Source organism: Ovis aries, chromosome 1, assembly GCF_016772045.2.
Source record: "Ovis aries strain OAR_USU_Benz2616 breed Rambouillet chromosome 1, ARS-UI_Ramb_v3.0, whole genome shotgun sequence".
Lineage (NCBI taxonomy): Eukaryota > Metazoa > Chordata > Mammalia > Artiodactyla > Bovidae > Ovis > Ovis aries.
The window spans coordinates 4,690,248-4,716,251 of record NC_056054.1 but is presented as its reverse complement, the minus strand read 5'-3'; the positions used below and the strand labels follow the sequence as shown (position 1 = coordinate 4,716,251).

Sequence of the window (26,004 nt, the reverse complement as noted above, 5' to 3'; positions counted from 1 at the left end):
AGCTAGAAAAAATTTTTTTAATTGTGGTGAAAAACATGTAACATAAAATGTATTACCTCTACCATTTGTAAGTAAACCATTCAGTAGTGTTGAGTATATTCATGTTGCTGTGCAATACATTTGGAGAGATTTTTTTATTTTCCGAACTGAAAATTTATACCCATTGAACAACTGCTAGCTTCCCTCCACCATGCCCTGGCATCCACCCTTCTAGTTCCCGTTTCTACAGGTTTGACAACTTTAGATCCCCTATAAAGATGGAAGCGTGCAGGATTTGTCTTTTTGTGACTGGCCTGTCTCACTTAGCGTAACACCCTCCAAGTTCATCCTTGTCGTAGCATGTGTCAAGATTTCCCTCTTTCAATGGCTGAATAATATTCCACCCAGAACCGTCTAAAAATCATAAAGATCTGTAACAGCTGGCAGTGACTCACCAGTTTGATGCTCACAGTGCTCCACCAACCAAGAAACGGAAGAGGAGCTGTGATCCCAGGGGCCCTCAATTCCCCACAGAAATGTGGACTCGTTTATGAAAATCAAAGATGAAAGGGAAATCAAGAATGCAGGTGATCAAATCAGGGTACTTCTCGAATCACATATGCCCCTCTGGGATGAGTCACCATATTCTCTGAGACAGTAAAAGTTGGCCACCACAACTGAGACTCTGCACACAGGTGCGGTGGGCACACGCCCCTTCACCAGGGAAAGATGCTCTTCCAGGCATTGGCACCACGGTGGTGAATCCCCTCCTCAAGCAAAATAACACCTGTTTCCCATCCTGTGCTGACAACAGATGATGCACCCAACGTGCAGGTGGAGCAGTCAGGAGGAGGGGTCAGAGGAAAGCGTGTGTGCACGCTGAGTCATTTCAATCTGACTCTGTACGATCCTATGAACTGTAGCCCACCAGGCTCCTCTGTCCATGGGATTCTCCAGGCAAGAATACTGGAGCAGGCTGACATTTCCTTCTCCCAGAGGAAAATGTATGCTATTCTAAAATGATTTATCACACCATCTGGCACTTAGAACAGATCAGGACAAAAGTGATCCAAGAGCAGAGAGTGGGTTCTGCGATCAACCAAAAATGAGACGGTTTAAATTTTCTTTAAACAGTCTAAATTTAAATATAAATTTACTTTAGATTTAAAGTAAATGAAAAGACCTTATCAGCAACATTACTGTATATAGAAAAAGTAGCATTTGGTCCCACACTCGGGGCACTGCTCTAAGACCTTCATCACTTTTGTCTTAAAAAACACAGAGTGGACCCTACAACTCCCCGATTACCATTGGACCAGGGCAAAGCTTCCCTCATGGCTCAGTTGGTAAAGAATCCACCTCCAGTGCAGGAGACCCCAGTTCAATTCCAGGGTTGGGAAGATCTGCTGGAGAAGGGATAGGCTACCCACTCCAGTATTCTTGGGCTTCCCTTGTGGCTCAGCTGGTAAAGAATCCACCTGCAATGCGGGAGACCTGCGTTCGATCCCATGGGTTGGGAAGATCCCCTGGAGACGGGAAAGGCTACCCACTCCAGTATTCTGGCCTGGAGAATCCCATGGACCCCATAGTCCATGGGGTCGCAAAGAGTTCGACACGACTGCGCGACCTTCACTTTCACTACCAGGGCAAAGCTGATGCACACCACTTTCGTGATCCTCACATGGGGCTGTAAGCAGCTCACCCAGCTGCCATGTGGACAGTCCACATGGCAAGGGGCTGGGGGTCACTTCAAGCTAACAACTAGGAAAAGACTGAGGCACTCAGCCTGGTAGTCCACCAGGAACTGAATCTGGCCCACAATCACATAAGCTTGGGCACTGTTTCTTCCCTGGTTGAACCTCAGGTGAGACCCCATCCCCAGCCAATACCCAGATTGCCACCTATGAGCCCTGGAGCAAAGGACTCAGCCAAGCCCAGACCCCTGACCCACAGAGACTGAGGGAGCGGGGTTGTGTTGTTGAAGCTGCTAAATTTGTGGTAATAACTAAGGAATACACCCATTCAACTCTTGATTCAGTAATCACCAGATCCCCTGTAGAAGGCAATGGCAACCCACTCCAGTATTCCTGCCTGGAGAATCCCCATAGACTGAGGAGCCTGGCAGGCTACAGTCCCTGGGGTCGCAAAAAGTCAGACAGAGTGGACTTCCACTTCACTTCACTTCATGGAGATCACCCAGGAGGAGGCAGTTATACTGGGGCAAACCCATTCTCCCGGTCATGCATACTAACAGATATTAACAGAGTGGAGGCCACAGCTGATACTGGTGAGCAGCTCACAGCTTGTCCCTGCTTCAGAGCAGCCCACGTACTCCAACAGATGTCTAAACAGACACAATCCTGTGTCTCCAGAACCCCTCCCCTCCCCCGGGAGGCTTCTAGATAATACATGGGATTCCACTCTCTTAAGTCACCGGTCATGTTTTTTGTTTTCCTTTCTTTTCTCAAGTGCTCCTTAAGGAGGACACGAGTCTTACAGATTCTACGGTCTTTAAGAGAACCAGACGCTGATCTTGTCTATAAGAAAACTTACCATACCCAGAAATATCATCTCCTTTTCTCTCTCTCTTTCGGTTCTCTTGCACTGATGGAAACCTCGCCAAACCTAAAGACAAAGAAACGCTTGCTTAATACATAAAGACAAATCAAACACGGTCATACCATTTCTCCCACGTAACCTGCACTTGCCAGATGATGCACTCAGGGTTTCACACGAGTCTGTGTTGATGGAGTGCTTTTCCTTCTGTGATCACAGTGACATTTTTAAAGAAAGAATGAAACACAGAAGTGGCCTATGCCACTGTCCACTGTCCGAGGACCCAACTGTGGACCCTGATGAAGAACCTTGTCCCAATATCCCCTATTAAACAAGGCAGTTCTGTCCACCCAGGGACCAAAGAGGAGCCACCCTCATCCAAGACCCTGGTAGCAACTGCAGAGCGTACTGCTGACCCAGTGACAGCCTCACACCTGTTAGGGTGGATGTTATCGAAAAGACCAGAGATAACAAGTGTCAGAGAGGATGTGAAGATAAGGGAAGCTTCCAGTACGGTTGGTGGGCCTGGAACTGGGTACAGCCGCTATGGAAAGCAGTAAGCAGAGTGCTCAAAAAATTAAAAATAGAACTACTGTGTGCTCTGGAAATTCCACTCCTGGGTATTTGTCGGAAGAAAAGGAAAGCACTAACTTGAAAAGATACATGCACACCAGTGTTCACCACAGCACCATTCCCAACAGCCAAGACATGGAGACAGCTCGTCTGTTGACGGACGAGCATATAAAGAAACCCTGGTATATGTATATTCCAGGAAGTATGATTCAGCCACAAAGAGAAGGAAGTTCTCATCTGCAACAACATGGATGAATTTTAAGGGCATGATGCTGAGAGAAATAAGTCGTAAGAAGACAGGCAATTTATGGGTTCACTTACACGTGGAATCCAAAAATGCTGAGTGCATAGAAACAGAGTAGCTTTCGTGGCTGCCAGGGGTTGGGCAGGTGAGGGAGACAGGTAAGGGTAGTCAAGGGACCAATTATAACGTGAATACATTCTGGGGATGCAGTGTATTGTGTGGTGACTGCAGTGAACAGCGCTGTATCTCACACCTGCAGGCTGCTAGGGGAGCAGACCTTACACGCTCTCAGTATAAGGAAAACGGCATTCACGCGAGGTGATGCGTGTGTTAAGTGTGACCCATAAATCTGGAGAACATAAGGAAATAGCCTATAGTTTTTTTTTCTTTTTATGGTGAGATTCCTCTACCTGTATTTCTTCAAGAGAAACTCCTTGATTGCAGGATTGGGGCTAAATCTGAGGGTGGTACTTCATGGTTTTATAAGATTTCCACTGTAACGTGGAGAAATGTTACAGAGTAGCATCCAAGAATTGTTCAAGCCAAGCCTTGAACTCAGATGTGTATCCCATATCCCATATCCCAGAAATTTCAAATCCCATAGAGAACAGACATTCAGCTGCCAAGTGGGGTTGGAAAAAAAATGGAGTGAAAGCTGGTGGGAGATGCAGCTATTACTATTATTACTTTTTACTGCCTTTAAAAAATTTTTTAAATTGATACTTGATTTACAGTGTTGTGCTGGTTTCAACAATGTCCATCAGCCATATGCATCCATGTATCCCGTTTCTCTGGCCCTCCCTCCCACATCCCACCCATCTAGGTCGTCACAGAGCACTGGGCTGAGCTCCCTGTGTTACCGAGCAACTTCCTACAATTTCACACATAGGATTGCATACACGGGAGAAGGCAATGGCACCCCACTCCAGCACTCTGGCCTGGGAAACCCCACGGACAGAGGAGCCTGGCGGGGTGCAGTCCACGGGGCCACACAGAGTCGGACATGACTGAGCGACTGAACAAGTGTGCACAGGTCAGCGCCACACTCTCAGGTCGCCCCGCCCTCTCCCTCCCCACTGTGTCCCCAAGCCCACTCTCTCTGTCTGCGTCTCTACTCCTGCTCTGCAAACAGGGTCATCAGCACCCCTGTCATATACAGGACGGGTAACAAGCAGCTCCTACTATAGAGCATAGGAAGGCTATTCTCTATCCTCTGATAAACCATAATGGAAAATACGAAAAAGTACACACACACAAGCCTACAAACATGCACACGACTGAATCACTTTGCTGTACAGTAAAAATTAACAAAACATTGTAAATCAACTATATTTCAATAAAATAAATTTAAAAAGACTTCATGTCCCCACAGAAACTTGAAAGAAAGTAGTCTTTTTCTGCCTCTCCTCAGCCCCCTCCCGATTCCCATTCAAACACAATTGGGGACAAGAGCTCCGAGCTTCTGGTTCCCCTCTATGTCCTTATACTCGCTTTCTTGCCAATCTAATCCTACTTCGTATCGAGCTGCAGTTTTCTTCATTTTTCCATCAGCAACCTCAGTCACAATTTGAAAAAAGATGGGAGTATCAATCGAGGGGGTCGTCTGACAAAAGCAAGGAAATGTCCAGGGCTCCTTCTGAAAGGAGCATCCATGTGTGGTCATCAGCGGTGTTCCCTGGAGCTTATGTGAATGGTACACGCTTCTCTAAGCTCCTAGGTGTTAACCCTGCTCCCTTCTATAATCACGTCTGTGTGTAAATGTAGTTTTAAAAATTCAGTGAGGGCTTGTACTGCAATACTGCCTCCGAAAGTTATAGACGATTTTTAAAAATACTTCAATAAAAGGTCCTGAGTTTCCGACCTATTTATAATGCAATATGAAAAAACATAACCAAGCGTGCTTAACAGTTTCCCCAGGATAAAACAGTCTTTTCTGGAATTTAGTCCAGTTCTACTAAAGGCTTCTCTAGTGGCTCAGACCATAAACAATTTGCCTGCAATGCAGGAGACCTGGGTTCGATCCCTGGGTGGGGAAGATCCCTCGGAGGAGGAAATAGCAACCCACTCCGGTATCCTTGACTGGAGAATTCCATGGACAGAGAAGCCTGGTGGGCTACAGTCCCACCAGGTGGGCTGCAAAGAGTCGGACACGACCGAGTGACTAACACGATCACTCTTCTGCTAGAGGTGGGGCTTGGGAATGTTGAGTTCTGGAGCTCCCCCCACCCCCGGTCTGCATCTCCACCTTGTGCCCCACGGTCGCACCTTCTGGATTCTCAGTGCAGCGGCGCTCACATCTGCCACTTTATCGCCGAGTAACCTGGCTTGCTTGGCTCTGTATTCTTGCAGGTAGATCTGCTTCATGAACATGGCTCTCAGGCGCCCTTGCCGCGCCCTCTCAGCAATCTGGATCAATTTAACAGCCTCTTCTAGGGGGATAGGCTTTACTTGGTATTTCTGCAAAAACATTTAAGATAAATCAATGTTTAAACACGCTCATGACCTTAACTGATTCCAGAAACGTGACATGCTTCCTTCTAACACCACCCTGCTAAGAGTCTCCAAACTACAGAGAGAACTGTAGCCATTCGATACGAATCATTTTTTTCCCCATGCATACACATATTTTGATAATATGTCATGTTCACGCTGTGAGCCTGTATGTAAGGACCTGTTAAGCCTTCCTCTACCATTCTGAACAAAACACTAATTAGCTCCACAATGTTTTAGGTTGGCAGCAGACTATACGAGGGATGCCAATGAAAACGGATCAAAATCAACCTGAAATGGCTACCAACATTCCATTAACTTCATAGTAGAAGTGTAGAAATTAAAAACATAGATCTACTATGAGAATTTAAAATGGGAAATACAGACGAAGGCAAATGCTGGCTTTAAAATCAATTACAGAACCATGTAGTGAATGTGACTAATATTCGGACCCTTTCAGGAGCATTTAACTTTGTAAGAGAAACCTCTCCCAGCACCTCCATATTTGTCCTTTAAAACATCTAACCGTGGAGGGAACTGCTCAAGAATGCTGTCTTTGGAGATCTCACATGGGGGAAGTTTGGGCAGAGTCAGGAGGGGCAGTGCAGCTTTTCGAGGACAGGGATGTGAGCAAGGCTGCTGCTGGTGGGGGGTGCGTCCAGGGCCCTGTGTGGGCTCAGGCCCGAGGCCCTCTGTCATCCCAGGAGGAAGGGCGAAGCTGTGTACCTGGTCTGGCTTCACCCAAGCCTCCTGTCTGGACAGAGGCATAAGGGAGAGGCTGTTTGAATCCAAAAACCACTCAATCATGGGCTGAGCCCTTGCCCAGGCCTCAGGGGGCAGCAACGGCCACACGTGGGTCCAGGCAGGAGAGTGCAGCCCACAGGCAGGTGCTGTAGCTCATCCCCTGGGCCACTGTTCCTCAGGACGGTCACTTCGTGTAACAGGGGTGGCAGTGGGGAATGCAGAGAAAGTGGCAAGAAAGAGAGGGAAGGGCCATTTACTGAGGACCTATAGATGCCAGAAATGCTTTCCACATGCTTTCTCATCCAATTCACAAGGCAACAGCCAAGACAGGTATTACTGTGACCCAGGCTGGGGACTTCCCTGCTGGCCCAGCGGCTAAGACTCCACACTCCCAAAGCAGGGCCTAGGTCTGATTCCTGGTCAAGAACTAAGATTCCAAGTGTAGCAACTAAAGATCATGAGTGCTGCAACCAATACCCAACATAGCCAAATATTCATCTGTAAAGGGCTTCCCTGGTGGCTCAGGTGCTAAAGAATCTGCCTGCAGTGTGGGAGACCCTCGTCTAACCCCTGGGTCAGGAAGATCCACTGGAGAAGGGAAGGGCAACCCACCCCAGTACTGTTGCCTGGAAAATTCCATGGACAGAGGAGTCTGGTGAGTTATAGTTCACCGCATTGCAAAGAGTCAGACAGGACTGAGAGACTAACACTTTCCCTTTTGTACACATATAAAAAGAAGACCGAGGCTGAAGAAAGTAAAGTAATTCATGCAGTTCCTATGGTTAGTAAGGGATTCACCCCATTTGAAGTGAGACGGGCCACCCTCTTTCATGAAAGCACCCATGGCCCCTCAGCATGGAGGCGCTAGAGCCTTCCAAGGAAGCTCTTTCACACAACTGCTCAGGGCTCGGTGTCCAGGGGCACCTTGCTGCTTCAGATTTGAAGGGAGCAGTTCTTTTCAATAATGCACTTTGGAAGTGAAGGTAAAGTGAATATTGCGTGCGTGCAAAGTTGCTTCAGTTGTGTCTGACTCTTTGTGACTCCATGGACTGTAGCCTGCCAGGTTCCTCTGTCCATGGGATTCTCAAGGCAAGGATACTGGAGTGGGTTACCATTTCCTTCTCCAGGGGAGCTTCCCGACCCAGGGGTCAAACCTGCATCTCTTGAAGTCTCCTGCACTGGCAGACAGGTTCTTCACCACCAGTGCCGCCTGGGAAGCCCAAAATAAATATTGCTGTGCCGTGCTTAGTCCCTCAGTCGTGTCTGACTCTTTGTGACCCTGTAAACTGTAGCCCATCAGGCTCCTCTGTCCATGGGCTTCTCCAAGCAAGAATATTGGAATGGGCTGCCACGCCCTCCTCCAGGGGATCTTCCCAACCCAGGGATCCAACCCAGGTCTCCCGCAATGCAAGCAGATTCTTTACCATTTGAGCCACTGGGGAAGCCCAAAATAAATATTACGCTGGTATAGATCAGGTGATGTATGTACAAACCCTTACACGTAGAGCAGGTGCTCAGCAAATGCCATTCATTACTGTCTGTTTCCTTTCGATTGCACACTGCCATTCTGAAAATAATTCCAGCCCTTATGGGATACATGTGAGGGATTTGAGATGGCCACTCAACACAACAAAGATATCTGAACGTCAGTGGAGGCCATAAGAGTAAATACTCAGCATGATCAGTGCAGAAGTGGGCAGTTATTTATCAGAATTCTTCATATGGGGATGTCCCTGGTGGTCCAAAGGCTAAAACTCTGCACTCCTAATGAAGAGGGCCTAGGTTTGATCCCTGATCTGGAAACTAAGATCCCATATGCCACACAGAAAAAAAAAAAAAAGAATAAAAAAATCCTTCTTGGGATATACATTGTAAGTATTTGCAAGAAATAAACAGCTTAAGGCAAGAGCAGGGGGTCCAGTGAGACAATGACAGGCCGAGAAAAGTCACACAGACACCCAGGTGTTGCCCGGAGGCCCCATGTTCCACTGAGCACCCTTAGGTACCCCAGAAATGGGGCCTGGAAAACAGAGATGAACGGCTCGACCTAAGAAGGAGAGAGGAGCTGCTGAGGCTGAATGCTGAGTGAAGGAGAGGCAGAAACCTTTCCTCTGCTGACCCTGCAAGAGCCAAGATGGACGGGGAGAGGAGAAACGGCAGGAAGGAGGTCTTACTGCGACTGCGCCGCGTGCGATGTAATTGCCCTTCTCCGTCTTCTGCAGTGCGTGTCAACGCTCTGGGCCAAGGACTCCCAGGGTTGGGGATGCCTGGTCAGGGGGCGGGTTCTGTTCTAGTGATGTGGGAACTGGAGGCACAGACCCAGGAGCCCATGGTGAAGGGATGACTGGACGACCCCCAAGGCCAGATTCCCAGGAGTCCATTTGGAAGAAAGTCTGATGCAGAAGAGGGGCCAGATGTTTAGGGGAGGAGCAGTGGCTGGAGGGGTGGTCCTGAGTGAGGTGGGTCAGGCAAGGCATCTGCAGGGACACTGTGTCACACCAGGCTCTGCAGGAAAAGGACCGCTTGACTGGCTGGCATGTATGGCCAGGGTGTGAAGTCGCCTGTGCAAAACGACTGTGGCTCAGGGTTCAGTGTGTGTGCTCAGAGAGAGCAGTACTTGACCTAGGTCCTGCGGCGGGCCGATAGGGCACGCGCTGCTCCCTCCCCGCTGCCATCCCGGGGACACCTGGAATCTTCCTTAACACTGTGGCGCAGCGCGGGCTGGCAACGCCCCCTGGGGCATATCCGTCTGAAGGCCACAGGAGTCATCTTCCCCTGTGCACTTAGGCTGCACCCACAGTCTCAGCATGGCTACTAACGATGCCCCTGCCACCCTGCACCATCCCTGGGTGGATGGTCCGCTGCTGCCTTAATGCTTAGGCCGGGAAGACCAGCCAGAGGGCGGAGGGTGGGAGGCATCACTCTGGAGGCAGGGAGGGGCACTGGAACGCATCAGGTTGCGATGACAGTGCCCTGTGGAAAGAGCTGCCCGCCAGGAGGCTGCAGGGAAATAAATGCAGAATCCACGAGAAGGCAGAGAGTTAAAGCCAAGACAGCTACTGTAACAGGCAGAGGGTGCAGCTGCACGCATACTGGGGGACAAAGGAGGAAAGCGGTTAGAGCTCCCACTGGGCTTTGCCCGGGGCTGTCCAGGGGGTCTACGGGTTTCCCCCCTTTTCCCAGAGAGAGTCCACTCCAGGTGATCTAAGTGCCACTCAACTTGAAGTTACTTTTTAAGATTTATTTTTTTAGATGTGGACCGTTACTGAAGTCTTTATTGAATATGTTATAACACTGCTAGTTCTTTTTTCTTTTTAAATCCTTTGGTTTTTTGGCCACGAGGCATGTGGAATCTTAGCTCCCCAACCAGGGATGGGACTTGCACCCCCTTAATTGGAAGGCAAAATCTCAACCACTGGACCCCCACAAAAGTCTCCCTCAGCTTGAAGTTATAGGAGGTCAATCAGGATTTTCAGAAAGTGTGGTTTATAGCTCCTAGTTACTCAGTACTTAATTATTTTACATGAACAACATTCAGTTTCTGACCGTAGGCTGGGTGACTTTGAGATGAAACATGAGACTGAGTCGATCACCTACTCAATCTCAGAGCTTCTGATTTAACCAATACTGTGTTTTGATCTCTAAGTTCTTGGACAGGAGTGGCTAAGACTGGTCAAAAACACAGCCAGAAGTTATGCAATGTCTTACTGACTGAATAACATGGGGGAAAGGCTGTTGCTCTCCTCGCATTGAGAACAGTCCCGTTTCTCCTACACTTAGGAGCGGCAGAAAAGGAGGTTTTACAGATTATGCAATGCAGTTTATTAAAATGATATACAAACCTTTGCAGATACACCTAATCCACTTTCTGCTAATATCTGAGAAAGGATTTTTTCTCTTCCTTTTATGACTTCCAACTTCTCCTTCAAAAAATACCTGGGTATGGGGATATCTAACTGTTGCTAGAGAAGAGAAAGAAGAAACAAAAGAGCACTTCGGTCACAATTCCAGGACCCAAATCCACGTAAAACCCACAGTCAGGACAAGGGCATCAGAGACTCACTCGACCTCCTACCCTCACTTACAAGGTGAGGAAGCCAGTGGTGTGAAGACAGCTTGTCCCCATAAGGTAGGCACAAATAAAGTCAAAGGGGGAAAGTATAACATATCTCACTCTGATCATTATTGCAAAATTCCAGTAATCCATATCAATTAGGCCTCAATGAACTAATGATAGCTTGAGGAATTTTCTTTAAAGAAATATAATCTTATCTGAGCCTACCTAAAATAATAATTTAAATTCAGATAGCAAAGAATTGAGCTATAGAGCTCTTTGAATTAAATCTAATAATTTAACATCAGCACATCGACCATTTGTGTGTAAATGGTTACAATTAAAAAAAAATAATTTGGTTTTATTTTTACCTTAATTACCCCATTGCAAAAATCATTTACAAAATGAATTTGCTTTATTAGAAAACTTGTTTCTATACACTAGTTTAAGCTCCCGTTCTTCATTTGTGTGCAGGTATTTCAGACTGTTGCTGAGTCACTTAGCTATGTCCAACTCTTTGCGATCGCAGGGACTGCAGCACACCAGGCTTCCCTGTCTTTCACCATCTCCCAGAGTTTGCTCAAAGTCATGTCCATTGAGCTGGTGATGTCATCCAACTATCTCATCCTGTTAGTGGAGGTCAGATGAATGTTTCCCATTCCAAGGTCAATGATCAAAACTGTAGAAGTGTTACTAAAGGATCTGAGTCACCACTGACCCAAAGCAAAGGAGGAGCTGCATCTTCCTGGGAATTAGGAACCAGCAACCAAGGGGCTGCTCATCAAGAAGATGATGGGAGGCAAAGGCCAGAGAGAGCTGTCTTCTGGAAAAAGAAGAAGTGGCATTGCTGTTGGAAACTGGGGGGATTATTTGTGAAAGGGTCCTACTCCATTCTTCCAACTGGCTCGGGCAGATACCGTGGTGACAAGTAAGACCACAACAACCCCAGTGTCCAGCAGACCCCAGGGCCGTGCAACGACTCCTCTGAACCAACAGCTGAATGAACCCCATCCTTGTCCACGGCAGTAAAGTCTCCTTGAAGGGCTATGCTTCAACTTTCAACACAACATGCAATCAGTCAATATGCCTAGAAAGTCTGTAGATTATTGCTTACAGGCCTGCATATCTTATTTACAACAAAAAGAAACTAATACGAAAAAAAAAAAAAACTTAAGTACTTACAGGCGCCAACTTAAGATCCTGTAAGATATCATCAAAGTAATGGAACTCAGTTAATTCCAGCTCAACCATCTCATTCTTCAGCTCCAGGATGCGACCCATCACTGCATCCAGGATTTTCCGGATCAGAATGCGTTTCTGTGGGTGGACTATCTGGTCGTAGACATTCTCCAGGTTTCTGAAGATCTGCACGTATTTTATGTAGAAGGTAGCTAACATCTGGAAGATGAACACTTGATTCCTCTGTGGCTCCATCATCTTCTGAGATTCTTTATCAAGCAAAGAACTGAGGGCTTCTTGGGTCTGATGCCACATCTTATTATACATTCTGAGGGAAGACAGAGTAGACAGTTCAGGAAGCAGAAATTACTTTGCAAGGCATAGATACTGGGCATCTGGTGCAACAAAAAGTAACATACCATAAACACGAGCCGAGAACACCGCATGTGGTTGCAATGTTCTTTAGACCACATATGTTCCGTTTTGTTGTGCATGTGAGTTTTGGATATGACTACAGCTATTATTATCAAATAAATAGTTTAAAAAGCCTTTCACCTTTTGTGGAAGAAGGGGGCAGTGGAGGGGAGACCCTTCCATCTAACTCTCCCATTCCTCAGCCTCCTTGGCTGCACGCCTCCTCAGTTCATTCCAACTCGACCCATCACCACATCCTGGAGCCGAAGAGTGACGTGGCTGAGTTGGAATTAACTGAGTTACCAACCAGTCTGGGAGGCTGGTTCCTCACCCTTGTCTGAGTCAGTGAGGGGTGCAGCCGGGGGTGCTGAGGAGTGGAGGGTTAGATGGAAGGGTGTCCCCTCCATTGCCCCCTTGGCCACTCCCCACCCCCCACACCACAATCCCTTGCTGGTTTCCCAAGATTCAGCCCACACTTTTGCCACCTGGCCCCCTATTCGACCCCCACCCCCCATCCCCCCACTGTACCCCATCCCCCCATTCCCACTGAGCATGCCCTCCTATCCCTGCCAGGACTCTGATCAATACATTCATGGAAGAGGCTTCTGTTTTCTTTCAGAATTTGGGCAATTTTTGGCTCTCATTTTATATCCAAGATCCAGTTCTGAAAAGCTAAGTGAAAGTTCACTGTTTCTGGGAAGGGACTTCTTATAACCAACGGGCCTAACTGGGGGGTGAGGGGTGGGCAGGATCCTGGCTGTCTCCCTGGGAAGAGGGTAAAACCCACCAATGTCCATCTCTCTCCATAAGGTCTTCCCAGGAATGTGCTGGCAAGGGCAGCTCCAAACACCCACCTGAGAAGCTCGTGGGTCCAGGGGGCTGCGGGCTCTCACGGCCTGTCCTGGGTCAGCCCAGACTCTCGTGCCCGCACCCACCCGTGTCCCGCGTCCCGCCCTGGGTCCAGGTCACCTGCACTGGCCTTGGCTACCTGCACCGGCCTCGGCCACCAGGATGGGAACAGCTTGGCCACTGCTCTCTGGGGTGGAAATGCCCCTCTGCTGATCTGTGACCAGTCCCCTCACCTCTGAACGACCTTCCCAGGGTCCTGGAGACTGCTGGTCACTCACCTCTGCTGACCTACAGGTCACACTCTCTACCCAGGCCCTCCCTTTCATCCACATCTGCTTTCTGTCCCTTGACAGTGTCCTGCTATCTCTGGTCAAGCGTTCTCGTGGATCTTGTGTGTTTACAGCCCTTAATGCTGTTTCAGAGGCCGTCATGGGAGGAGGTGGAGATGCTGGTCAACCCACCTTGTTGAATGGGGAGGCCCTCATCTCCTGCCTGAGGTCATCCCCAGGCATGCCCTCTGGAACTCTCCTCCGCCATCTGCCCTTCCTCACGCATGCTCCTCTCCCTCCCATGGGTAAGAATGCGTAAGCATCACACAATGAAACCAGCCACCGGCCGAGTTCCAAGCCGTGTGCCATCCTCGCAGCATCCACAGGACAGGGTGGCTCCCATCCCTCCACCGGGGTGGGAGGTAGGGTCTGCCCTTCAGAGGGGAGGCCAGCACCTGAACCCCAGTCTGCAGAGTTGTGAGCTGAACACACAATCCAACCCATGCTGCCACCTCCACCTCCACTCAAAACAAAAGAAGCCCCCCCCCCCCCACCAGGAGATGCATAACCACAACATCTGCTGAGACAACAGGTAAGAAAGCGGATTTCCATGCCCATCTGCCTGATATTAATATAAATTTAAAAGTAAAATTTAAATATTTTTAAAAATAAAAGTTTCAGATACATGAAAATAACCCTTAAAATGTTCCTTTTTTGTAATTTGATTTTTGTTTTATTGATCAAAACTTCTAATTAAATATACAAATGATTAACATTTACTAACCAGATGTCATGTTAAGTTATTTAAATATGGTAAGCCACTACCTATGCTCTGAACATTTTTCAAAATTAAGTACTGTGTTGTTTCTTCATTGTCAGTACTAGACTCTACTGATCTAGTAAATCCATAAATCACCTTAAATTCAAAACAAACATTTGCTTTGTTAATTTTGAGGACTTGAAATAATTTAAGAACAAAATATAAGAACAAAGCAACATTCTTATTTATAGAGAAAGATAAATATGGAAATCATAGTATTACCACAACCTCAATAGGCAGGACGTTTGTAGTGCTCATAAAACAAGAAAGGAACTTAAATCTGTTACTGTTTATATACTCATTTCTATACTTTAAAATTTTTTATTTTATTCAAGTATAGTTGACTTATAGTGTTGTATTAGTTTATGCTATTTCTTTATCCTATGCTTGGAACAGAGATGGGAGATTTTCATCTTGCTGGCCCAAAATAAAAAGCTTCTCTTGATGTGAAAACTCTTTTAGGTTCAAATGAAGATGATGGTAACAGTTCATATTTACATCATGTCGGTTACTGTTCTAAGTACTTTACATATATTAACTCATAAATCCTCTAAACCCTATGAGGCGATTGTTATTATTATTCCAATTTATAGATGAGAAAATCGAGGCCCAGAGTTGTGCAATCTGAACGTAGGATTTGCAGCCTGGCTCCAGAATTCAGGCTCTGAAACGTAATGGACTCTAGTTTGTCAGGACAAACCCTGGAGGGCAGAGGTGTGCTGGACGCCACAAGAAAGCAAAGACGCACAGTTAAAAACTGAACTTCTGGGCTCCCCCAGCAACTGAGCGTTTACGAATCCACCCGCCAGTGCAGGAGACGGGTTCGGTCCCTGGTCCAGGAAGATCCCACATGCCGTGACGCCGCTAAACCTGCGGGCCACAGCTGAAGCCTGGGCAACCTAGAGACCGTACTCCAGAACAGGAGAAATCACCGCAGTGAGAAGCCTGGGCACTGCAATGGAGAGTGGCCCTTGCTCTCTGCAAACAGAGAAAGCTCTCGCGCAGCAATGCAGACCCAGCACATCACACACACACACACACACACACACACACACACACACGCACACACACCCACACACACACACCCCTGAACGCCTCCTCCCTCCCAGCACCCCACTAAGTGAGTTTGGTGGCTGAATACTGCACACACACACACACACACTCACACACACAGACATACACACACACACTCACGCACGCACACACACACACACACACACCCCTGAACGCCTCCTCCCTCCCAGCACCCCACTGAGTTTAGTGGCTGAATACTGCACGCGCGTGTGCACGCACGCGCGCACACACACACACACACACACCCCTGAATGCCTCCTCCCTCCCAGCACCCCACTAAGTGAGTTTGGTGGCTGAATACTGCGTGCACACACACACACACACACACACACACACACACACACCCAGCACCCCACTGAGTTTGGTGGCTGAATACCGCCCCTGCCACTCCACAATCTCTGGTTCAAGTACTAGATTTCTCCAAACTTGGCCATATTTTAAAAATACCGCTAGTGAAACAGCACTCTGCTAGACAACTTTATTATAACGACAAAAAGCTACTATCAGAAAGTTAGAATTCCACTCAGCTCGGAATGTCTGTTTGCATGATGAACAGACACAAAGAAGCTGAGCAGGTTCCTGGTTTTTCCAAAGCCCAAACTTCCAGCACCTGAGAAGGGGCAGGACACCTAAGGCTTTCACTGACCCGACAGGTGATGGCAGGCCCCACAGGCCAGGAGACTCAACACATGTTCCCACAAAACAGAAAACTCGCCCATTGTGTGGGCTAAATAGGGCTCAGGGCCTAGACCTAGCAGGACAACATTACAGAAGAAAATGACAGGCTAATTTTGTTTGGAACTCAGATCTGAAATTCCACTCAGCAAACAAAACACAGCATCAGATCAAAAGCAAATTGTTCCCTCTGATCAAGGAGGGGTCACCCAGGGAATTCACAAGAGTTCAACGTGAAGGAAAACTGAACAAAATGCCGCACAGGACAGTAAAAGCTGTGGATTATTTCCAGAGATGCCAAGGAGGTGCTCTATAAATTTAATCTATGGCAAATGCCTGATGAAGAATGCTGTCCACACGCCCCAAGGAACAGATGATGACAACCCTCTTCAAAATGCTGAAAACCAGAGACCAAAAATATTTTCGGTAGAAAAACACTAGAAAGCTAAATAATACGAGTTTAAAAAAGCATGAAGCATATAGAAAAGGGGTGAATATAACAGATGTTAAAAACTTCTTGTAAATGATACCATTGCAAAATCCATGAAAATCAATAACAAAAAGTAAGAAGTCAATTAGTACAGCAAAGTTGCAAGGCATAGAAAAAAGCCCTCCAAACTAAACGCAGGGAAAATATATGAAAAACGAAACTCCATTCACAGCCCTGATTAAGAACATTAAACATTCAAGAATACATTTGGCAAAAGCCACACGAGATGCACCTGAAGACAATTCTGGAATGTGAGCTGCAGAGGGCTGGATCCCGCAGAAGGCAGTCTCTCTGTTCCTGTCTGGAGACCCAAGATACAAAGAAAGCAGACTCTTGAGACTGACAGGCAGATTTAATATTACCAAGAATTTGCTAACAATATCCGGAAGGCTCTATAAATAAATCCAGTCATAATTTCTAAATGCAGGGGTGGAGCTGATAAAAAGATAAAGGGCATTTATCAAAATTCAAAGCATTTACCGTGCCAGCAAGTATTAAGGTGTGTCCCGCCACCCAGGGAGGCTATGGAGGCTGTCTTCACAGGGTGCAGGGGGTGACCTGAATCCCATAAGGACCCACGCCCATCATAACAAGGGATTTGGGTAGAGGAGGCCTCCTCCAGGGGAAACAGCAGCCAAATGAATGGATGGGACGCATCTAGAACTTCATGCCTAGGTTATGCTTTGGGGCAGACCCAGCCCGGGAAGTCTCACTGCCCTAATTCAGTGCACTCATTGGCTGGTTGTTGTTCAGTCGCTAAGTCATGTCCAACTCTTGGTGACCTCATGGACTGCAGCACACCAGGCTCCTCTGTTCTTCACTACTCGCAGAGCTTGCTCAAATTCATGTCCACTGAGTCAGTGATGCTATCGAACCATCTCATCCTCTGTCGTTCCCTTCTCCTCCTGCCCTCAATCTTTCCTAGCATCAGGGTCTTTTCCAATCAGTTGGCTCTTCACATCAGGTGGCCAAAGTATGGAAACTTTAGCTTCAGCATCAATCCTTCCAATGAATATTCAGGATTGATTCCCTTTAGGATTGACTGGTTTGATCTCCTTGCTGTCCAAGGGACTCTCGAGTCTTCTGTAACACCACAGTTCAAAAGCATCAATTCTTCGGTGCTCAGACTTCTTTATGGTCCAGCTCTCACATCCATACATGACTACTGGAAAAAACCACAGCTCTGACTAGACGAACCTTTGTCAGCAAAGTGATGTTTCTGCTTTTTAATACACTGTCTAGGTTTATCATAGCTTTTCTTCCAGGGAGCAAGCGTCTTCTAATTTCATGGCTGCAGTCACTGCCTGCAGTGATTTTGGAGCCCAAGAAAATAATATCTGCTTCCACTTTTTCCCCTTCTATTTGCAATGAAATGATATTCAGCCTTGTCGTACTCCTTTCCCAATTTGCAATCAGTCGTTTCATGTCCAGTTCTAACTGTTGGTTCTTGACCTACATACAGGTTTCTCAGGAGATAGCTAAGGTGGTCCAGTAATCTCATCTCTTAAAAAATTTTCCAGTTTGTTGTAATCCACATAGTCACAGGCTTTAGCATAGTCAATGAAGCAGAAGTAAATGTTTTTCTGGAATTCTTTTGCTTTCTCTATGATCCAACAGATGTTGGCAATTCGATCTCCAGGTACTCTGCCTTTTCTAAATCCAGCTTATACATCTGGAAGTTCTTGGTTCACATACTGCTGAAGCCTAGCTTGAAGGATTCTGAGCATAACATTGCTAGCATGTGAAATGAGGCAACTGTACAGTGGCTGAAACATTCTTTGGGATTGGAATGAAAACTGACCTTTTCTAGTCCTGTGGTTATGGCTGAGTTTTCCAAATTTGCTGAAATACTGAGTGCAGCACTTTCACAGCACCATCTTTTAGGATTTGAAATAGCTTAGCTGGAATTCCATCACCTCCACTAGCTTTGTTTGTAGTAATGCTTCCTAAGGCCCACGTAACTTCACACTCCAGGATGTCTGGCTTAGGTGAGTGACCACACCATCGTGGTTATCTGGGTCATTAAGACCTTTTTTGTATAGTTCTTCTGTGTATTCTTGCCACTTTTCTTAATTTCTTTGGCTTCCATTAGGTCCTTACTGTTTCCGTCCTTTATTGTGCCCATCTTTGCATGAAACCTTCCCTTGGTATCTCTAATTTTCTTGAAGAGATCTTTGGCATTACCCAGGGTTACAGAAGCAGGACTCCCTCCAGGGCCAGGGCAGAGCCGACTCCTACCTGGAACTTCTGGCCAAAGACCTTCCTGGGGGCTTGATCCTTCCAAGTCCTGGTATTTGGCCTGCACCCTCTTTCTTCCTCACCTGCTATTTTTCAGGGAACCCTTGTTGGAGAGACCAGGCAAGGTCGTTGATTGATAGGGAAATATTAAGTATCAATAGCGGTGAGAGCATGCAACCGACATCCTTACTGTTTCCCGCGGACACTGGCTTCAGTGTTCCAGTTTCCCTGCTGCCCCTTCCCTGCTGGCTACCACCCTACCACTCCCTGAACCCCCATCCTGTGTAGCCCCAGGACCCACCCTGCCTTGAGCTCAAAGTCTCAGCATCCTTCCACTGAGCCAGTGCCCAGGAAGACGAGCTGAAACAAGGAAGAGGGCAAGAGGATATTTTAACTACTGAGACCATTCCTGAGATGTAAGTCACATACCACAAATTCGCCCTCTGGAAGTGCAGAAATCGGCGGTTTTCCTCCACAGAGTTGTGCATCCTTCACCACCTTTCTCTGATTTCAGACCATTTTTGTCACTCCGAGCAGTCACTCCCTATTTGCCATTATCCCCCATCCTCCCAGGCCCCTGGCAACCACTCATCTAATCTGTTTCTATTTACTTGCCTATTCTGGAGTTTCACGACTCCTCCCACTCAGCACGATGTTTCCAGGGCCCACTGTCCCGTGGTGTGTATCATCACCTCATTTCGGTATATTGACCAATAATGTTCCATTGCCGGTATATCCCACATTCTGTTTATCTGCTCATCAGTTCAGGGACACATGGAGAGTTTCTGCTGTTTGGGTCTGGGGAGTGATGCTGCTCTAAGCATCCCTCTACAAGCTGTGCTGTGGACCTGTGTTCTTATTTCTCTGGGGTATGGCACGGTGGTTTTTAAACATGTGAGTACTCTGACTTTAAAAGCAGAACCCGTCTCCCAAGGTAGTTGGTCTCAGGCAGGTCACTTAACCTCGTGTCTTCACCTCCTCAAGTGGCAAATTTGGATAATGACACCTGCCCTGGACACCCCACAGGATTACCGAGGAATGGGATAACAGATGTGAAAGTGTTCTTGAAATCTTAAATGCGCCTTGTAAAGAGAAGGCAGTATTTTATTCATGGGACCACTTAGAATTTTTTTTTAAGTACTTGATTGGTTTCAGACTTCAGCATATGACCTAGAAACGTTACAGATACTGAAGTCAGAAGGACCGTGGGTGCAAAAGACTGAATATGACGGCTGAAAGAGACCAGATTGTTATTTCTACAGCTTGGCAGTTTTCCTATGACTGGGGGATCGTGAGGTGCCTGGGTTGGGGGGAAGGGAAGAAAACGACTTGAATATTCAGACACACCATGTGCTGGGGTGGAAAAATCTACATCTTGCAAAATGGGAACTTTCAAGTTATTTTATACATGATAAGCTTTAAAATTTTTCCAGTTTTCCTATCTAGTTGTTTGTACTCTTTCTGGAATATTCCTTAGCGTTCTTGCTTGAAGGGAGGCCTAAAGTGAAAGAAAGTGAAAGTCTCACTCACTCAGTCATGACTGACTCTTTGCCACCCCACGGACTGTAGTCCGCCAGGCTCCTCTGTCCACGGAATTCTTCCAACAAGAATACTGGAGTGGGTAGCCATTCCTTCTCCAGGGCAAGGGACGCTTGGCCTTCCCTAAAGGACACAACTTTTCCTGTGACCCTCCTTTGTCTCAGAGCCCTCTGACAGTGGCAGGGAACAGGGCCAAGTCTTTGCTCCTCGCTCAATTTCCAGACCACTCTCCTCCACTCCTTCCTACACTCTCTAATTCTGAAACTCATTGCATCTAATGGTATTGCCCACAGCACTTCAATGTCACCGTCATCTACCATCTGCATCATCTTTCCAGGCCCCACCATGACATCTACCCTCCAAACGGAATCTTTACCAACAGCCTCTGCCCTGCCTTCTCAGTTCAGTTCAGTTCAGTCACTCAGTCATGTCCAACTCTTTGCAACCCCATGGACTGCAGCACACCAGGCCTCCCTGTCCATCGCCAAATCCCAGAGTTTACTCAAACTCATGTCCACTGAGTCGGTGATACCATCCAACCATCTCATCCTCTGTCGTCCCTTTCTCCTCCTGCCTTCATCTTTCCTAGCATCAGGATCTTTTCAAATGAGTCAGCTCTTCATATCAGGTGGCCAAAGGATTGGAGTTTCAGCTTCAGCATTAGTCCTTCCAATGAATATTCAGGACTGATTTCCTTTAGGATGGACTGGTTGGATCTCCTTGCATTCCAAGGGACTCTCAAGAGTCTTCTCCAACACCGAAAGCATTAATTCTTTGGTGCTCAGCTTTCTGCCTTCTCATCTTCCTGAAATAAAGAACCTCCGCTCCTGTCTCTGCATGCTGGGGCCCGTGCCCTTGCTAGCAAGGACGTCACCCCACTTCTCCTTCCTCCTCTCATTTCACCCCACTTCCTTTATGCTGGCCATTCCCTTTGACAAACAAACAGGCTATTGTTTTCTATCTTTAAATCTGTCTCCGGACCCCATTTCCCCTGCCACCAGCTACAGCAAAACGCCTTTAAAAACCCAGCCTTGCACCGTCTACAGTTTCTCCCCTCTTCCTCTCTCCTACATTCACTTGAGTCCATCTTTCTACTCCATCTCGCTCATGAAGATCAAGGTCACCACAGGACTCCACAGTGCTGCCCCTGGCCAATCCTCAGCCGTCTTCTGGCCTCGGCAGCCTCTGACAGACTCTGCTACTCCCTCCTCCCAGAAACTTTGCATTCATTTTCCTCCCAGCATCTAGGGCTCCACAGTTGTGTTGCTTCCTCAACAATCATGCCTATAATTCCTCTGCTGGTTTCTCCTCCTCCATCTCTTGCCACTGGATGGCCAAGTCTGAGTCCTTAAACCTGCTCTCTCTTCTGTCTACACTCCATCTCCTGTCTCATAAAAATTGTCTATGCCAACAGCTGCAGAATTTATATTTCATACACAGATCTCTGGTCTGAACTCAAGTCAGCTGCCTACTTACGCCCTCTGGATGTCCAGAGGGCATCTCAAACTCAACGTCTCCGAAAACGAACTGCCGATCTCCCCACCCACAAAACTCTGCAAGCCCTGAGTCTCAGCCTCACTGCTTTTCCTTTCTGACGTGGAAAACAGGGCTACTGAGAGCTAGAAATCAGGCAGGAGTTGCAGTGCTCTGGGCATCATGTTCCTGCTGTATACGAACTCCTTAGCCTCTATGTGCCTGACTCCTCCACTGTAAAATGGAAATAATAATACTAACAGCTCCGACGCTGCAGGGGAGTCATGAGTTATTATATTTCGAGTACTTGCAGAGTCAGCACTGTAACAGGTGTTTGAGATGACCAGCAATAACTGCTGGGCTACAACATCTGCTGGATCATGGAAAAAGCAAGAGAGTTCCAGAAAAACATCTATTTCTGCTTTATTGACTATGCCAAACCCTTTGACTGTGTGAATCACAATACACTGTGGAAAATTCTGAAAGAGATGGGAATACAGACCACCTGACCTGCCTCTTGAGAAACCTATATGCAGGTCAGGAAGCAACAGTTAGAACTGGACATGGAACCAACTAGTTCCAAATAGTAAAAGGATTATGTCAAGGCTGTATATTGTCACCCTGCTTATTTAACTTCTATGCAGAGTACAGCATGAGAAATGCTGGGCCAGAAGAAGCACCAGCTGGAATCAAGGCTGCCGGGAGAAATATCAATAACCTCACATATGCAGATTACACCACCCATATGGTAGAAAGTGAAAAGGAACTCAAAAGCCTCTTGATGAAAGTGAAAGAGGAGAGTGAAAAAGTTGGCTTAAAGCTCAACATTCAGAAAACAAAGATCACGGCATCCAGTCCCATCACTTCATGGGAAATAGATGGGGAAACAGTGGAAACAGTGTCAGACTTTATTTGGGGGGGCTGCAAAATCACTGCAGATGGTGATTGCAGCCATGAAATTAAAAGACGCTTACTCCTTGGAAGAAAAGTTATGACCAATGTAGACAGCATATTCAAAAGCATTGTTGGCAAAGACATTACTTTGCCAACAAAGGTCCCTCTAGTCAAGGCTATGGTTTTCCAGTGGTCATGTATGGATATAAGAGTTGGACTGTGAAGAAAGCTGAGCACTGAAGAATTGATGCTTTTAAAGTGTGGTGTTGGAGAAGACTCTTGAGAGTTCCTTGGACTGCAAGGAAATCCAACCAGTCCATTCTGAAGGAGATCAGTCCTGGGATTTCTTTGGAGGGAATGATGCTGAAGCTGAAACTCCAGTACTCTGGCCACCCCACGTGAAGAGTTGACTCATTGGAAAAGACTCTGATGCTGGGAGGGATTGGGGGCAGGAGGAGAAGGGGATGACAGAGGATGAGATGGCTGGATGGCATCATGGATTCGATGGACGTGAGTCTGAATGAACTCCGGGAGTTGGTGATGGACAGGGAGGCCTGGTGCTGCGATTCATGGGGTCGCAAAGAGTCGGACACGACTGAGCGACTGAACTGAACTGAACTGAAATGCTCTGTAACTGGCACAACGCTGGGTGAAGACTCTTTGGGGCCACGGCCTCCTGACTTGGGGTTTCTTGCTGGAAAGCGAAGTGGTACAGTAGAGCCTCCTCAAGATCTTTCTTAACTTAAATATAGGGGCCAGGGTGTTTTCACAAAGCAATGAACATTGCTGGGAAAGATTAAGAAAAAAGCGGATGAGGAACTGAACGCAGGCAGCACGTCCTCAAAATAAGTCCACAAGGGCTCAGTGGGCATAAAGTAAGCACTGCGCGTAGAGGAGCTTTTCTCTATTTGGGGCCGAGGGGAGTGCGAGGGGAGTTGGAGCATCTGAGGCAAAGGCAAGGCCCGTCCGCAGAAGCTGACAGTCTATGCTGAGGTGTATCTTTATTTGGTAAAACTGCAAAAAGAAGGGGTTAGAAGAAAAGAAAAGGAAAAGAGCAAGCTATCTTTTTGCCTGAAGAAGCCCACTCCGCGGCTGCGCCCGGGAAACCCCTCACTTACGCGTTCGACATGTCTGCTCTTTGCCTCGCCTGCCGGGAAGCTCTTCCGTCGTCCTCTGATGCGCGGCTGGCTGCAGGGTCGGGGCACCACCAGAGGGGCTAGGGGAAGGTGCTTCCGAGGGAGGGACTGGCAATGGGGATATCCTCTGACTTCGGGAAGGGAAAGGCGGTAGGAAGGGAATGCCTATAGTCTCCAAGACGGGGGATTCCAGACCCTTCCTTTAGGAGGCTCGGGAACTTGACTCTGGCCACCCAGCGAGACCCGCGAGGCGGAACCTAGCAACGGAGACGCTACGCCTGCGCAGTACGCAGTGCGGAGGGGGGGGGCGGTCTTCTTTGCCGGCGTGCTCCCCGTTCCCTGCGTGCTATGCGCCTGCGCAGCGCTGCCTGATGTTTCCCTGGCAACCGCGCGGGGCGGACGCTACTGCGCCATTGGTGGACGCGCTTGTGGGAGTTACCATCTCTCAGGAACTAGCGCGAGGAGTTTGCTTCTTGGAGGACCCGCCCGGCGTCCCCCTGAGCTCGCCCCACGTACCATACACCAGCTCTTTGTTCTCCACGCCAGCGTCCCGCTTTCTCTTTTGTCCATTTTCATCCCCACTTTGAGATACGTAGCCTTGGACCAGGTCCGTAATGATTGTAGCCGCAGTCTTCCCATCTGTAAAGTGGTGTAGCAGTCTTTGGTTCTTTCGAAACTTTGCTGGGTATCTGCTCTGTACCAAGCGCAAACTTTAGTTCTAGGGGTGCAGACTAGATGCAGATGCTGCCTTTCTTGGGTGTAATGCAAATGGAATAAGGCGACAGTGCATTCTAAGTGTAAGATGGCTGGCGGATGTCAGCGTTTAGCAGGCCACTGTGAGTGTTTGGGTTCCTTGTTCTGTCGTCACCTTTCGTATCTGTTGAGATTAATTGGCAAACTTGATAACCTGCAGTACCTACTGGAACATATTCAGAACTAATGCAGCTGAAAGGTATAAAGAAACATTTCTGAAACAAAAGAATGAAGTGTGCAGATCAAAAGTTCTCACTGTGTTCCAGGAAAAACTGACAGAACAACCAACACTTAGGATATCCTGGGTGTGTTATTGAACTTCAAAGAGAAGTGGTACAGGGAATCTGGCTGGTCTCGAATTTCTCCACAGCAGCTTCAATTTCAGATGGAAAGGTAGCGATATTTCTGAGGTTCCTGAGGAAAAATGTGAACCAGGATATTTCTACCGGTTGTAGTTCATTTTCCAAAATATGAAAGCTCTTAGGAAACGCAGCATTGTGTAAGCTGGCATGTTTTCAAATGCAGGTAATAGAAAGCCCCTGGGTTCATGTCGAATGGCTTAAACAATAGGAGACTTTATAATCTTCCTTAACGACATGGATAGAGCTGAGGCTGTTTTGGAGCTGATTCTTCAGTGGCTCAAGGACATCACCAGTCTTGGGTGGTCTTTCCATCTTTTGGAGCGGTCAGTCATCCGTAGGATGCTGGGTGACTTATCCTCTGCAGTGGCTCTACAGCCTCATTCTGCAACATCTTAAAATAGAAAAGGACCAGCTGAGAACTACCACCTCCATTATTGTTATGGAGTAAGCGGCACTTACCTGCATTAAGACAGAGGTAGACAGTGAAAGAGCTGCATCAAGAAGTGTAGGCTGTTATGTAAGACAACATTCCATGTGTGCCACAGCCCATGACTTTTCTAGAAAATAAAGCACTTGTTGACAAAATCCAGCAATTTAAACATACAAGCCTTGTGAGATAGAAGAGCAGGCACTCAATATAAGAGAGACAAGTTCTCCCAAGGTCCACATACCAGGAGAACAAACATAATTGTTCTTTGATTACACCCCACGAGCTTTGCTTTCTATGCCAGGGACTGTTGAGGACCTGACCTATGTTCATTCATTAAATCTTCCTACTAATTTTATGAGTCGAGTAATATTTTCATCCCCATTTTACACATGTGGAACTTTCCAAGTAAAGACTCAGAGAGGTTAATTCTGTATCCAAGGCCATCCTCCAGTTCATGGTAGGGTTGCTATTTGGACCACCTGGTACTCTCTCTTTAAAGACCACACCCCTAACTATTATCTTTTTGTTGGTAGCAATGCTTATCTTATTGGATATTTGTTTAAAAGTTTGGTTTCCTGTGAGACAAATGTTACTAAAGATCAGTTCAGTCCAGTTCAGTTGCTCAGTCGTGTTCGACTCTTTGCGACTCCATGAACCACAGCATGCCAGGCCTCCCTGTCCATTACCAACTCCCGGAGTCCACCGAAACCCATGTCCATTGAGTTGGTGATGCTATCCAACCATCTCATCCTCTGTCGTCCCCTTCTCC

At 47.3% G+C, this 26,004-nt stretch overlaps 1 protein-coding gene across 7 annotated transcripts in view; it reads right to left on the bottom strand.

Annotated features, from left to right (window-relative positions):
- The window catches only part of IQCA1 (IQ motif containing with AAA domain 1), a 195,052-nt gene extending 171,103 nt beyond the window's left edge, over positions 1-23,949 (bottom strand). For 6 of the 7 annotated variants that reach the window (XM_060399176.1, XM_060399154.1, XM_015091828.4 and 3 more), the window contains exons 1-5: positions 23,673-23,949; positions 11,823-12,147; positions 10,429-10,548; positions 5,618-5,809; positions 2,533-2,604 (exon numbers count right to left, since the gene is read on the bottom strand). In XM_060399176.1, the coding sequence (XP_060255159.1) occupies positions 2,533-2,604; positions 5,618-5,809; positions 10,429-10,548; positions 11,823-12,147; positions 23,673-23,683 (720 nt within the window). In that variant the 5' untranslated portion in view covers positions 23,684-23,949. The remainder of the gene's footprint in view (positions 1-2,532; positions 2,605-5,617; positions 5,810-10,428; positions 10,549-11,822; positions 12,148-23,672) is intronic. The other variant, XM_060399173.1, reaches the window with a different exon arrangement.
- Positions 23,950-26,004: the final 2,055 nt, after the last annotated feature.